Here is a 16,655-nt window from a genome sequence, read left to right on the forward strand (position 1 = left end):
AACCTACCTCATACTATAATCTACCCATATAGCTCTGTATGATAGCTGATAGCATGTACCATAATGCTGTATTTACCGTATATATATACATTTATATATTTGTATTTACCGTGTATATATATATATATATATATATATATATATATATATATATATAATGTCTGAATATACCTGCATATAATCCTTCTATATACCTACTTATACACGTGCATATAACAAACCCATACAACTCTGCATGATGGCATGTACCATAATGCTGTATTATACTGTACCATATATATATATATATATTTATTCTTACCATATATATATCCACATCTGTCTGTACATTCCTGCATATAATAATTTTTACACATCTGTAGATACTCTTATCTATATCTGTACTAGGGATGCCCCGATCGATCGGCCACCGATCGTTATCGGCCGATAATCAGTATAAATATGCGATCGGTGATAATGCTTTATTTTCGCCGATCGTCAAAGCCGATCTCATTCGCTGAGTTCTGTCTCAGACACCGGGTGGTGCGGGGTCTGCTCCTCCCTCCCGCACGCATGTAAACACGGGTCTAGTCTAGTGAGACGGGACACGGGAGGACGGCGTTAGCTTAGCTACCGTTACAAAATGACCCAGTCAACTATTCACTTTTAGTTTAATACATGATGAGGCATTGTCTAACCGAACGGTATCTAGCCGGCCAGCTACCGATAGCTCCTGATATCAACAAACACTCCAGCAAGTATAGTAGAGATGTGTATGATACCTGTTAGCTGTTAGCTCACGTTAGTTCACTGTTCAAAACGAAATGTCCCATTGAACTAAATAATTCACTGAGGCGTTGTATTAACGTTATATATCCGGCTAGCAGTAGCTACAGATAGCTCCTGATATCAATGTCTTATAACACTGATTCGATGCGTATTCGAGCTGAGGGCTTGTTGAGCACAGTTAAGTAACGTTATACCAATAGGGTCCAGGTGCAGCTCCGGAGAATCCTGGCCGTAGCTCTGCTCGAGGCTACTCGAGTATAGGTCCAGCTGCAGCTCCGGAGAATCCTGGCCGTAGCTGGAGGCTACTAGAGTACACACAGACAGTGGAGCTTGTTGCGTGGTGGCGATGTCTTGCAGATAATACAAGTACAAGTCTAATTATATAATATATATATTTTATAAAAAAAATAAAAATAAAAATGTTTATATAGGGGGAGCTCCAGTAGCTCACCACGTACCGCAAGTGCTATTTCAGCGCCGTGGACAACCGTGCTCGTCGCGGATCTGGGGCTGAGCGAGTTCGAATCCCGGACTGCAGCCGTGCCTTTCCCAGAGTGTCTTCCCCCCCATCTGAACCCTTTCAGCCTGCTTCTGTCGGTCGAACTTGACCAAGTATAAATGCGATAAAACGTATAAAAGAGCCAGGGAAATGGCCAAAGTTTAAAAAAAAAGAAAAAATGTTTATATAAAATAAATTTTATTTCTTTTAATCAAAAACGATCGGTATCGGCCGATATGGCTCACGACGATTGGTGATCGGTATCGGTGGCAAAAAACGTGATTGGGGCATCCCTAATCTGTACATATCCCTTACCTACGCTTGCTAGTAACGCTGCTGGCCAGTACAACTTACTACCATAGTGTCTTTATATCTGGAGCCAGTTACAGTCAAAAGCATCTACCTTTATTCATTACACCAGCATATCCACCTTTATTCATTACACCAGCATAATCCACCTTTATTCATTACACCAGCATATCCACCTTTATTCATTACACCAGCATATCTACCTTTATTCATTACACCAGCATATCCACCTTTATTCATTACACCAGCATATCCACCTTTATTCATTACACCAGCATATCCATTATATATAGTACACCGGCTTTTTTTGTGGCCACACCTACACACCTACTACTCGGGGGAAAACACAGACACCGTCCGTATTGACCTCCATTGTATTTGGCTTGTATAAAAACTGCCAGCAGAACGCTTGCATTGTTCGAAAAGTTTGTTTTGTCAGGGCATCATGTTAAGTCAAGCAATTTGTTTCCAACCCTGGCCACCATTGAGCGTTCACACCATTGTGACAAGTTATGATTGATCTGTTTTCATCTATTTCCCCAGTCAGCTGCAGGATATTTCCTAATTTCCCTACCTGGTATTTAATATTACGCTTATGGATTTCCATGTGCCCTAAAACTAAGAGATAATGACTGTTTCTGGGCCTTGATAGTATTCATTATGATTTCATCATGATATTCCCTTTGTTTTGTCCTAAAGTTGTAGTTTATGAACAAACACCGCCATATCCCTGTGTATTCCCTGAGTTGGCGTGATCAAAATAGAGGCGCCGAACTTGACCAAGTATAAATGCGATAAAACGTATAAAAGAGCCAGGGAAATGGCCAAAGTTTAAAAAAAAAGAATTTTTTTTTATATAAAATAAATTTTAATTTCTTTTAATCAAAAACGATCGGTATCGGATCGGTATCGGCCGATATGGCTCACGACGATCGGTGATCGGTATCGGTGGCAAAAAACGTGATTGGGGCATCCCTAATCTGTACATATCCCTTACCTACGCTTGCTAGTAACGCTGCTGGCCAGTACAACTTACTACCATAGTGTCTCTTTATATCTGGAGCCAGTTACAGTCAAAAGCATCTACCTTTATTCATTACACCAGCATATCCACCTTTATTCATTACACCAGCATAATCCACCTTTATTCATTACACCAGCATATCCACCTTTATTCATTACACCAGCATATCCACCTTTATTCATTACACCAGCATATCCACCTTTATTCATTACACCAGCATATCCACCTTTATTCATTACACCAGCATATCCACCTTTATTCATTACACCAGCATATCCACCTTTATTCATTACACCAGCATATCCATTATATATAGTACACCGGCTTTTTTTGTGGCCACACCTACACACCTACTACTCGGGGGAAAACACAGACACCGTCCGTATTGACCTCCATTGTATTTGGCTTGTATAAAAACTGCCAGCAGAACGCTTGCATTGTTCGAAAAGTTTGTTTTGTCAGGGCATCATGTTAAGTCAAGCAATTTGTTTCCAACCCTGGCCACCATTGAGCGTTCACACCATTGTGACAAGTTATGATTGATCTGTTTTCATCTATTTCCCCAGTCAGCTGCAGGATATTTCCTAATTTCCCTACCTGGTATTTAATATTACGCTTATGGATTTCCATGTGCCCTAAAACTAAGAGATAATGACTGTTTCTGGGCCTTGATAGTATTCATTATGATTTCATCATGATATTCCCTTTGTGTTGTCCTAAAGTTGTAGTTTATGAACAAACACCGCCATATCCCTGTGTATTCCCTGAGTTGGCGTGATCAAAATAGAGGCGCCGCTATCAGAATTCAGTACGGATTACGTGTTGCTGGTCTGATGAATGCTTGAATGACTCTGTATTATGGAAAGATTAACCATGTATGTGCTGGGTCAAACTGTCCTAGTCTGGTGCACTATTTATTTACTCAATCAAAGATCACATAGAAAAGGGGCATGTATGCTATGCTATTATCAGCATATACTCTCACTCACCCCATATCTGTCATACAGTCTATACTTAAACACACACACACACACACACACACACACACACACACACACACACACACACACACACACACACACACACACACACACACACACACACACACACACACACACCTCTTCCCTACCTATCTCACCATCTGTCATACACTCTGTACTTTCTTATCACATCTCCCCCATATCGCTGCAGAATGATTACGAAGAATATATGATGATAATATGTAAATAATATGTGCAAGCTACTAGAATGTTGTGATACAAAACGCAAGATAAACCAAGACCTTACTCATTCTTTGTCACGGGTAAGCTAGCATGAAATGTTAATATGATACCACTATGTTCACCACAGCCCAGGAAAATTTGCAATATTGGTGGGACGATAATTGAATATCTCCCAATGCAGATATTTGAAAACGGTTAACATTGGCCAGATATATTGGTTGAACCCTATTTATATCCTTTCCCCTCAAAAACATCTTCAGACTTCGGCCTTCACTCACTGACTCCCTAGCAGAGACCCTCATACACATACCTTCATCAACTACTGTAATGGAATCCTGTCTAGTGTACAAAACAACACCCTGGACGGTATAAACGGTATACGGTATAAACAGTATGAATTTGAGCTACGGTATGGATTTTCACTATACCTTGTGACCGGTAGACTAGAGCAGCTAGTCACAGCAGTAGCAATGACGTTAACGTTACTCGACGATTCACTCAACGTTTGCAGTGGTCGTTGCATAGTGTTTAATTGTACTGAGTTTTTCTCCACTTGCTAACTATCGGTAGCTAGCCAGCTAGATAAGGAATAACAAAAAATATTGTTTGTTTCCGGTTGCCGACCGACCCTGCCGATTTAGGTGCGACCCAATATATTTTATCAGTTAAAAAAAATTATATATATATTATTATTATTTTTTTGAATAAAGTTTCATAGAAATCTTAGTCAAACCTTTAGTATTATGGATATTAAACATGCTGGCAGAGTACATGCATCCATGTTGTTGTGAACATTTTAATTAAATAAAGAAATTCCCTATCTAGTCGCCGTGGGAAAGAATAAAATAAAAAAATAAAATAAAATAAATTCCCTACCTACCCATGCCTTAACTGACAACCAACAGGAAACAAACAATATTTATTTTTATGCCTAACGTTAGACAATGCCTCATGTATTAAACTAAAGTGAATAGTTGACTGGGTCATTTTAAACAGTAATTCGCAATTATGCTACATCAATGTGGAACGCCCTACCCAAAGCTGTAAAGGAATGTGAATCACTACCCACTTTCAAAACCACTCTCAAAGAACACCTACGGGAGACTGCATTTTGAAACTGGCCCCTGTAAATGACCTAACCCAACCCCCTCCAATGTACAGTAAATTACCTAACCCAAGAGTACACAAGACCCTCCTCTTGGAACCAAGTATGGTTTTGTCGATATTCCAATGTACAGTTTTGCTTGTACAGTTCCCCCCCCCCCCCCCCCCCCCCCCCCCCCACAGGCTCCAGTATGTGCAGAACTGGGCTGCCAGGGATCTCACCCGCACCAAGCCCTGGCAGCACATCACCCTCACCCTCCCTAACTGTTGATGTTGTTGCAGACTTTGCTCTTCTTTACAGATATTGGTCTATTCATGTGTGTGAGTGTTCACTTGAAGATTGGTGTGTCCCTTGGTTCTCTTTCTACATCTTTGCATGGTTGCCTCTGTCTGTGTGCCAATGTCTGAGTGAATGTGAGGCATGAGGCGCTTTGGATAAACGCAGTCCATTCACCATTTACCACACAGTCCACAGATGGCTAGTCCCTCCAGTGTGGGGGCACGTGTGTGATGAGAGGGGAAGCTTGGTTCCTGGAGATACTGTTACATAATCAGAGAAAAGTCAAACAAAGACACTCAAATATTTAGACATTGTTTGCTTTCCCAGACACTGAAGTCCTGGCCTACCCATTCCAAAAAGATAATACAACCATAGATACAACACACAAAAGCAGCTGGGAGTTGGCTAGTGAACGTGCACATATCATTGATTGATCATCATGTCTTTGTTATCCATTCTTGGCCAATCATTTCTAACAATTGCATAATAGGCCAAATACATGAAAAATAGAAAAGAGTATACATAGTCATTTTGTTCTCTGTGTGGAAATTAGATGATGATGGTGGTGGTGTTGTGATGAATGCAGAACATAAACACGGTATTGCACAGGAGCGTTGTGGAATGGCTGTCCCACTGGGATGTCGTCCAAACTAACCAGTGATGTTGGTGCAAAGCCATCGCCTGCTTTTCCCGACAGACAAGTGTGAACAACAACATGGTGATGAAATGAAACCTCTGCTCTCTGTCGCGTGCAGCGCAGGGCAAGAAGGTCAAAGCCTCCGAGAGGAATGTCGCTCGGCTTAGTGAAACTGTGTTGCAGTTAAGCCTCCTGCACATGACCCAGCGTTCTGCTCTTTGCTGACCAAAATACTCAACTAAATACATTAAATGCCCATACTACTACTACTACTACTACTACTACTACTACTACTACTACTAATAACCCAATAGTGAAATGAATACACAAACGGGTGTCAACCCTCAATTAAGAATGGTCAAGTTCAGAACGCTTAATCATCAAATCATCACCTCATTCGAACAATTCAATGCATAGAATACAGCAACAATACCATTAAACGAATTATAGGATGACTCGCGTTGAATCCTTGACACACACCCTCAAGACCCCTACGCTCTCCATCTTCTGGCCGCCTCAGACCTACTCCTATCCAAGCTCCGGGAGGGTCATCAAAGAGAAGTCGCCTATTCTCAGTCCTTGCCCCACAATGGTGGAATGAAGTTAACTACCCACCCCAGTTAGGACAGCCGAAACCTGAACATGACAGACCGATGGTCGGCGGGGAAGGCGTTGGTGATATTTGACTTCCATCTGTCCAGCCGATGAGATGCTGAGGGATATAACAGCACCCATTACTGGTATAACTACTCCATGCCATATGGTACGGAGGTTGAGCGTCTCAGGGCTCCCTTTGATGCTGAGAGTCTGAGCAGCAGCAGGGAGTATGATGGTTCATTGTGAGCTGTCATCTAGAACTGCAAACGTTTCCACACTTTTTCCTTTGCTCTGCAGGGTGACCTTGACAACCTTTAACATGACCTGTGAGGACTGGTTAAGTCTATTCAAGTGGAGTGCTTCCTTAGCTGGGATTTGGACCATTAGCACACGTTCTGTCTCCTTGGGAACATCATGCAACACGGTGAGGTGAAGCTGTTTGCAGGGCTTTTTCAGTGTGCATGTATCTGGAGTATGACAATGGGCACATTTATAGCACTGCATTGGAAGCCAGCCATTCTTTGAGCTCAAAGGAAGTGAACTGCTTTATCTTATGACATGAGCCAAGGACGTGTTCCTTTTTGTTTATTGGTAGATCAGGCCTTTTTTCCATAGTGGCTGACTGGCTGTTGCTGAAATGGAGGCTTGAATGGGCAATGCTCTTTACACAGGCGTTAGCTTATAGCCATGACGAGATCTTCTGGAGATTGAATGTGCGGTTGGATCCATCCCATTCCATGGGATACAATATTACATGATGCTATCCCGCAGGAAAAGGGGTAGCTTTCCAAGCAGCCGGTCAACATGAGAGCCACATTTCAGTTCAACTCCATTTCCCCCCTCTACAGATGGCAGCATTCATATTTAGGAGTGAATTGAAAGGCAGAAATCTTGGGAAAGCGGCAATTCTGAGTCTTTAGAGAGAACAGTTGGTTGCTTAGGCCTGTCCTTATTCCTGGCTTGCTGGAATAACTTGTGTCTTCCCACTGGATTTTACTGTGACTGGCCGGGCTCACGGCAGTGGCAAGCTGCAATACTTGGCAATGGGAGAAGAGTCCAGTGAATACCTAGGGGCTCCTTGTAGCATATGATGGATGTTGTGAGATGAGAGAGCTGGCTCTCCTACGGAGAGTGGCCTATAGGATGCAGTGGCTGTTGACCCTACAGAGAGTGGCCTATAGGATGCAGTGGCTGTTGATCCTACGGAGAGTGGCCTATAGGATGCAGTGGCTGTTGATCCTACGGAGAGTGGCCTATAGGATGCAGTGGCTGTTGATCCTACGGAGAGTGGCCTATAGGATGCAGTGGCTGTTGATCCTACGGAGAGTGGCCTATAGGATGCAGTGGCTGTTGATCCTACGGAGAGTGGCCTATAGGATGCAGTGGCTGTTGATCCTACGGAGAGTGGCCTATAGGATGCAGTGGCTGTTGATCCTACGGAGAGTGGCCTATAGGATGCAGTGGCTGTTGATCCTACGGAGAGTGGCCTATAGGATGCAGTGGCTGTTGATCCTACGGAGAGTGGCCTATAGGATGCAGTGGCTGTTGATCCTACGGAGAGTGGCCTATATGATGCAGTGGCTGTTGATCCTGCTGAGAGTGTTCTGGAGGATGCAGTGGCTGTTGATCCTGCTGAGAGTGTTCTGGAGGATGCAGTGGCTGTTGATCCTGCTGAGAGGGTTCTGGAGGATGCAGTGGCTGTTGATCCTGCTGAGTGTTCTGGAGGATGCAGATGATCCAATTATTTCCTCTCCAGGAGTGAAGATAATAAGCTGTGCTTCCTTCAGCTCTCTTGTTTTTGACGCAGAAGTCGTGTTTCTCACTAGATCTTTATCTGCTCTCTCTCTCACTCAGTGCCAGATGCTTATCCAACAGTCAACATTTCCATCAATTCCATCTGCCGTTGCATCTCTTCCACTTCTAGTCGTTTCAGCCATTCCTGTTTGGGTATCACTGAGGCCAACAGAAGAGCGACTCAGGCTCAGCTTATTCCCCCAGGCCATCAGAACATTGAACACTGATCTCTCCACACACAAGCACACATGAACACACACACACACACGCACACACACGCGCGCACACGCACACACGCACACGCACACGCTACTTTCCCCCGAGCTAGGTTTAGAGTGAGGTGAACTAGCTCCTCAGTGATTCTGTTCAGAGGGGGGACAGCTACTGGTGAAGAGGTCTTAGGTGAAATAGCTCTGCTGCTATGACTCTGCTCTGAGAGGTTGGTGTGGGAGATAAAATACTTGTTTTCTCATAAGGATATCTTTGTCTCCTCCCATCTGTAAACTCCACTTCCTGGTGGGACCCCCCTCCCCTCCTGTATAGTCAAGTCAAGTCAAGAGTTTTATTTGTCACGGCATACGAGTATACAATGAAATGCGGGTGGTCTTGCCCGCAACGATGTGCAATACAGTGGGTACAACATATAATAGAATCCAATACAAAAACATTGTGCAATAACAGGTAACGGGTAACAGGTAACATGGTGTGACATCAAAATCGGTATCTGTACATAGTTATTTATAGGGGTGGGACGATACATCGATCCAGATCGATACATCGATGTAATTATCAACAATCGAATCGGATCGATGCGATGTAATAAGATCGATTCATATCGATACTCTTATTTTGAAAATCCTGTGGCGAGTCTCATATCCGCCCAAGAACAACAGCAGTAGCTCCGTGTGTGTAGATGTTACAGCATAGCATTCTCCCTTTCTGTGTGTGTGTGTGTGCGCGCGTCTTTGGAAAGACCAGATGAGGTCAGAGGAGTTTGATGTTTAAATGTTATTTAAACATAAACAATATAATACATAATAAATGTAGGCCTATACATGATCATGCAACATCAACAAATTGTTGTAGGAACGGTTTGGGAGAGGGAGGTTGTGAGTTTTGAGTTCCAAAAAATGTAGCTTAAAGTTTAAAGCTCAATATATAAAAACGTGGCACTTTACAGTGAACAGGAGGTCTATTTGTATTAAAAACAATAGATTGATTTTCCTTTAAATGTCTGGAAGAGCTCAAAAATACAAATGTCAAATGATATTTTCATTACCTTTTTTTTGTTGATCTAAATGTTACTGATTGTGTTAAATGGGCATATGATATCATCTCATATCGATTGCAGGCACCTGAATCTAATCGTATCGTATTGTATCGTGAGAGACTTTGTGATATCGGCAAATATCGTATCGTTGTCCAAAGAATCGATATCGTATCGTATCATGATGAAACTGGTGATTCCCACCCCTAGTTATTTACAGAGCATATAGGACATGCTAGGTAGCTTTGGTAGTGCAATACACTGTTACTGTTGCTACTACTGATTTAAAGTGGCCTTTCCTTTTGGCAATAAGTGTGAGTGTGTGCACATGAGTGTGTGCCCGCTCATGTTAAAAGTGTTAAGTGGCTGCTAGTGTGTGAGCGTGCACAGCGTGCGTGTCGTGTGTGTGCTCGTGTGTGCTTATGTGTGGATAGTTCAGTGTTCTGTGGTAGGGCTGGGCGATATAACGATAACGATAAATATCGCGATATATTTTAATAATCGATATCGAATATCGAAATTAAAAAAAAAATCGTTTTTTTTTTTTTTTTATACCTGCAACAGGGCAGTTTTAAAACCAGAGACAGTGGACAGACTTGTCTTTCTTGCCTGCAACTTAAAGTAATGGCTTTGCTTGTCCAAATGATAATACTGACCAAATTCAGATTTCTTTTTCTCTTGTCCATTTATTTTTTTTGCTTTCTAATTTAAAATACATTTTGAAACCGTCTGTACACAGTAGGCTATGTGTGCTAGCAGAACTAGACTCCAGTCACGAGTCACAGTGCACATGTGCGGTGGTTTGTCCACCAAAAAAGCGCCAAAAGATCGAAAATAAACTAGCAGAGCCAGAACTGTTCAACTCCTCTGGAGCCACAGCCAGCAGAGAAGCCGGTTTACTTTAGCTTTTAAACCAGCTGCAGCCTGAGAACTGGAGTGTGAGGGGATGTAACACTAAAGATGGCGGCAATGACAAAGAATTGCTGCAAAATAAACATACATCTGTTGTTTAAATAAATAAAAAAAATGTTTACACTTATAACAATTCGATAATTATCGATATCGAGAAATAAAATAAAATTATCATATCGTTATCGCGATATGATTTTTTTCTATATCGCCCAGCCCTATTCTGTGGTACTCAATGTTCATTGTTCAGGACTCTGATGGCCTGGGGGAAGAAGCTAAGCCTAAGCCTCTCTGTCCTAGTAGCTGGGGTTCGCAGGCGTCTGCCTGACCTCAGCAGCTGAAACAGGCTGTTATTGGGGTGGTGGGGGTCTTTCATTATTCTGCAGGCTCTGGATTTGCACCTCTTGTTGTATAGAACCTGCAGGGGAGGTAGTGCAATACCCGTGGTACGCTCGGCTGAGCGCACCACTCTCTGTAGGGCCTTCTTGTCCTGTGCCGTGCTGTTTCCATACCAGGCAGTGATGTTTCCGGTCAGGATGCTCTCTACCGCTCCTGAGTAGAAGGACTGGAGTATCTTCCCCGATACTCTGAACTTCCTTAACTGTCTCAGGTGGTAGAGGCGCTGTTTCGCCTTCTTTACTACTGTGTCTGTGTGTTGACCATGTCAGATCCTCTGAGATGTGGACCCCCAGGTACTTAAAGCTGCTCACCCTGTCCACGGTAGCCCCGTTAATCATCAGTGGTGTGTGCGTCTCCTGCTGTCCTCTCCTATAATCCACGATCAGCTCCTTGGTTTTACCAATGTTCAGGAGCAGGCTGTTGTCCTGGCACCAGCGTTCCAGTACCTCAACCTCCTCCCGGTAGGCCTTCTCGTCGTTGTCCGAGATCAGCCCCACCAACACCGTGTCGTCTGCGAACTTCACTATGGAGTTGGAGCTGAACTTGGCCACACAATCGTGTGTGTATAGTGAGTACAGCAGGGGGCTCAGAACACATCCCTGGGGGGACCCGATGCTCAGGGTGATGGTGTTGGAGGTCTGACCCCCCACCCTGACCGCCTGGGGTCTTTCGCTCAGAAAGTCCAGTACCCAGGCGCTCAGGGCGGAGCTCAGACCTAGCTCGATCAGCTTGTCCACCAGTCTGGTGGGGACTATGGTGTTGAACGCTGAGCTGTAGTCAATGAACAACAGTCTCACGTAGCCCCCCTTCTGACGGTCAAGGTGAGAGAGGGTGCTATGCAGTACCTGGGAGACCGCGTCGTCGGTGGACCTGTTTGTCCTGTATGCAAATTGCATAGGGTCCATATCACTGGGGAGGGAGGCACAAATGTGGTCCTTGACCAGCCTCTCGAAACATTTCATGACCACAGAGGTGAGTGCCACCGGTCTGTAGTCATTTGGACATGTTGGGGAGGGTTTCTTCGGTACAGGGATGATGGTAGACATCTTGAAGCAGGCAGGGACCACTGACTCCGCCAGGGATTGATTAAATATGGCGGTGAACACCGGGGCCAGCTGGTTGGCACAGGACTTGAGTATGCGTCCTGTTATACCATCTGGGCCAGCAGCCTTCCTGGTGTTCACCTGCATAAATGCTCTTCTCACACTGTGTTCCGACAACGAGAGAGCGTCCCCGCCCCCCCCGCGGTTGCCCCCCCCCCCCCCCCCCCCCCTCCACAACAGCCGGCGCGCCAGTGACGTCACTAGCCGGAGAGCCAGCAGCGCCACTGTCTACACCAAACTGAATATATAAATATATATATATAAATATATAAATGACTCCTGAATGGGGGGATCTCTCTCTCTCTCTCTCTCTCTCTCTCTCTCTCTCTCTCTCTCTCTCTCTCTCTCTCTCTCTCTCTCTCTCTCTGATGAGCCATTTTCTCCACTATATTGTAATGTATTGATCTCTCTGGTTAATAAATTGTATTAACCGGATCCACCTGACTGAGTAAGTTATTCATTATCTTCTACATTGGCTAAATCCCCTCCTCTTCTTGTTGTTCCCTTTGCTGGTGTACTGGCTCCATTTTGAGGGGGTCTACTCCATCCCCATTCCTCACCTCACATCCTCAGTCACAGTATTTAGAGGGGGGGAACAGACCATCCAGTAAGGCTGATTCCTGTCTGGCTGTAGTAATTTTTGACACCTCATGTTCAAAGTTACTCCTCAGCCTCCTTGTAGTTGAAGGATAGGAGGCTGCTTTCTTATCTATTATCTTCCTCTTTGTCTCACTGAGTTTTCCTCCTTCCCTCTCTTCTGTCTTTCATCCCTGCTCCAGCTCTTCTTTTGGAAGTCGAGACTAGATTGGACCCCAGGAAGAGTAGTCTCACCTTGGTGTAGAGACTAATGGGGATCCACAATAAAACAATAAAACTATATGCTTTGGAATATTTAACTAACACCAATGAGATGTTTTGAAGAATCGATGTAGTCATTTGTGAATCTATGCTTTTTTTGGTGGGTGATAATATTAATTTACAGTGAATGGAAGCCTAACGTTGCCCCTTTGTGTTTCCCAGATACATTCCTCCCTTGCTGTGGGGTAAGAGCGGTCACCTCCAGACGGCCCTGTATGGGAAGCTGGGGCGCGTGAGTTCACCTCACCCCTGCGGCATCAGGAAGTACTTACCCATGCAAGATGGCGCCACTGCCACCTTTGACCTCTTTGAGCCTGTGGGGGACCATCGAACAGGAGGTGAGATACTTGATGAACCGTGACCTTTTACTTAGCTCTATTGACCAGATTTGTGTGCATTACAATCTATACAAAGCCGCGGATCCTGAGGGTTAAGTCAAAACTCGTCCTAATGAATTATTGCAAGACTTCGAACAAAAAATTGTCATTTTATGTTTCAGTAGCGGCTTCTGTTTTCACCCCACCTGCCTTTGTCGAGAATCTTTAAGCTTTCTGTTGATCCCTTCGAAAACACAATGCGAACTTGCAATAATTAGTTAGGACGGGTTTTGACTTGCGAAATGTGTGTAAAATGCAGGTGGAGAGAGAGAGGATAGATCGCTCTGTGTGTACTGTGAGCAGCTCCTCGCGATTGTGTGTAAAATGCAGGTGGAGAGGGGGAGAGTCGGGGACAGGGAGACAAGTCAAGTCAAGAGTTTTATTTGTCACAGCATACGCATTATTCCCACTGCTCCGTTGTTGAGCGAGTTGTTGATTGTGGGCGGTGACTACAACCAGATCAGCGCCTTGCTACGTAGGATAGTGAGTCAATTCTGAATGGCTTGGTTCAGTGGGGGAGGTTCTTGTCTGAGCTGAACTGAAGAAACGGGAGTAGCTAGAGATTTCACATCAAATCAGTGTTGGTACAACCCCACATTGCTATAAAACAATGCTAAACACTGGAAAAGGCAATTTATAAGACAGAGGACCTTTAACTGAGAGGAAAACAAATGTAAAGTAAACTATAGCCATAACACATGGCACACTCTCTAACATCTCTAACATACAACCATTGACCTGCTGATCTGTAAATAGGACATTGTGTTTATACCAGTCTTGTGAGGACAGAGCTGCACAGATGGATCCCTCTCATTGAGTACCTCCAAATGAACTCTTGTCAAGCTGATCTCTTAGTCCTCTCAGACCGCTTAGTTAGACATGACAGCATTTATTTCCAGAAAAAGATGTCTGCAGCACTATCTCTGTGTTGTTTTACTATGTGCCAGAGAAGGACAGGACAGGCCAGACAATCCGTGATTATGAATTGGCTACAGCACAGCGCCTTATCTCCTGGGTTATTTGCATATCATGCGGTACAGCGACCCAGAGAGCGTGTGTCATCCACTTCCTCTTATCCGCATTTACATGTTTTTTGTTTGAAATATGACCTCGCTGATTCATGTGTTCTGTTTGCTGTTCCCACAGATGACATCACCATGGTGATATGCCCAGGTATCGGTAACCATAGTGAGAAGCACTACATCCGGACATTTGTGGATCACGCCCAGAAGGAGGGCTACCGCTGTGCTGTACTCAACCACCTGGGAGCCCTGCCCAACATGGAGCTCACCTCCCCACGCATGTTCACCTATGGTATGGACACAGCAGGGGTCTCCGGTGGCTGGCTGGTTGGCTGGAGTCTGAGGCTACGTTCACACTAATACGTTTTCCATTTAGAGCGGAGTAAATCATTTTCAGGGCCGTCTCTGAAAATATCTCTGGCAATACTAGCTCTCGCACATCACAAGACGTTTCATGTATACTGGGCATGCGCATGCCCGTGTTCACGGAGCACATTGTAGTGCTCCATTTAGAGGCTGCCAAAGCTATTTCAGCACCACAGTATTGTAGCGCAGCTGTCCATACTGCAGTGTGTCAGGCCCCGGCCCCACCCAATACGCAAGCACGCACACACGCTTTTTTTATTTTTATTTTTTTTAACTTCAATTTTTTTTTTTATGTTCGAAGCTTGTGCCATCGAACGAAGCTTCGAAGTATTTAAGACAGCCCTATTAGACACATAGCCATAATTTAAAACATAGATTAGGCGATATTAACGTTAACATTGGGAGTGGATGGTGGCATTCCAGCCGGTAAAAAGGAAAACACGGCTGGCGCTCAAAGTGTTAAGGGCCCGAAATTGCCTGGTTTTATATGCTCCCAAAATGCTCCCGCTGTTTGACTGTTTCTATGTGCAGTGAAAACTACTTCAATGCTTTAGAACCTAGTCATTCATTTAATTTGGGGTAACCTAACATTAGCCGTGCGTGCGTGCGCGCTGGTCTTCTGAAAGACCAGCGACGGAGCAGTCAGAGGAATAACGACCTGTTGAATGCAACTACGGTTCAATAGATTAAATTAGTTTAAGATATTGAATTGTAGTTACATTCAACAGGTCGTTATTCAATAGATTAAATTAGTTTTTTTTGTATTTTATTTTTTTATTATTTTTTAAACAAACATATAAACAAACATGACAACACACGATAAGATATACAAGCATTAATTGTCAGGGCACATCCAATGAGATCACCTTTTGGTTAGTTGTTTTATATAAGATATACCCATAATACCTGTTATCTAAAAAAAAAAAACCCTACACACATATGCTCAGCTCGAACCCCCCCCTCCCGGACCCCACCTTGAGAAGTACCTCCACTATCCCTCGCACCTAACCAGACACTACCATTATAAGCTAGCTTTTATTCTCTCCACCACTTCTAACCACATTGACATTTTGGATTCATTGAGACCCAGAATTCTTGCTGTAGATATTTCATGGTAAATTACATCGAGATATGTAAGAAACCAAACTTTACGGCACATTTTTTCCGGTTGAAACCAGCGTGATGCGATCAGCTTTTTGGCTACTGTGATACCCGATAAAACCAATCTCTTTAGCTGTGGATTCACTGCAAACTCAAAAACATCATTCAACAGCAATACCGAGGGGTGTATAGGTATATTCCAAGATACGAGTTTTGATATTTGTTGGGTCACATCTTTCCAGAATGCCTTAACTGGTGAGCAGTCCCAATACATGTGCATAAATGTCCCTTCGTCCCCATTTGTACATTGGGTGCATTTGGAATCTTGTTTGAGCCCCATTCGGCACAGTCTTATAGGAGTCAAGTATGTCCTGTGAATATAGTTAAGATTGATTTGTTGATGATCCGGGTTCCTTGATGTAAGTCGGACATTTGCCCAGGCTCCTTGCCAATCAAAGTCATTTTCCAGGTCTGGTATATCCCTCCTCCAGACAGAGTCAAGTTGGAGGGTTTCATACGAGGACGTTAGTAATTGATGATAAAATTCTGAAACAAAACCTCTCGATGTCTCTCTTGAGTAGAAGAATTTGTGGTATCTGTGGTGTTCAATTGGTCTGTCTAATGGAACACCGTGAGACTTCAAACATAGCTCTAACTGTTTGTGAAAATGAAGATTAAATTAGTTTAAGAATAAAACATTAAAAAAAAAAAAATTGTTTAAGAGAATCTAAATTAATAATTTTTTTTACAGTTTTTGTATTTTTCTGACATGGGGGCTCAACAATAAATGACAATCAGAAATGTTTTTTTTTTATTATCTTTTCCCCCCTCCTTTTTCCGTTTTTCTCCCCTCCCAATGTTAGTCGTTATGCCAATTCCCAATCCCCTTCCTGGTCTTTGCGCACTCTACCCCCTACCGTCGGTCTGGGAGGGCGGAGACTGTCGCATGCTTCCTCCGACACATGTGCAGCCATCCCACCGCTTCTTTTCACCTGGCAGCACGGACTCTCACTGGGGG

At 43.7% G+C, this 16,655-nt stretch overlaps 1 protein-coding gene across 1 annotated transcript in view; it reads left to right on the forward strand.

Moving 5' to 3' along the window:
• Positions 1–16,655, forward strand: part of LOC311247365 (monoacylglycerol lipase ABHD2) — a 73,529-nt gene that overhangs the window by 24,014 nt on the left and 32,860 nt on the right. The window contains exons 4-5 of the mRNA XM_084337740.1: positions 12,934–13,109; positions 14,295–14,462. Of these exons, the coding sequence (XP_084193866.1) occupies positions 12,934–13,109; positions 14,295–14,462 (344 nt within the window). The remainder of the gene's footprint in view (positions 1–12,933; positions 13,110–14,294; positions 14,463–16,655) is intronic.

This window comes from Notolepis coatsorum, assembly GCF_963971535.1.
Source record: "Notolepis coatsorum genome assembly, chromosome: 20".
Lineage (NCBI taxonomy): Eukaryota > Metazoa > Chordata > Actinopteri > Aulopiformes > Paralepididae > Notolepis > Notolepis coatsorum.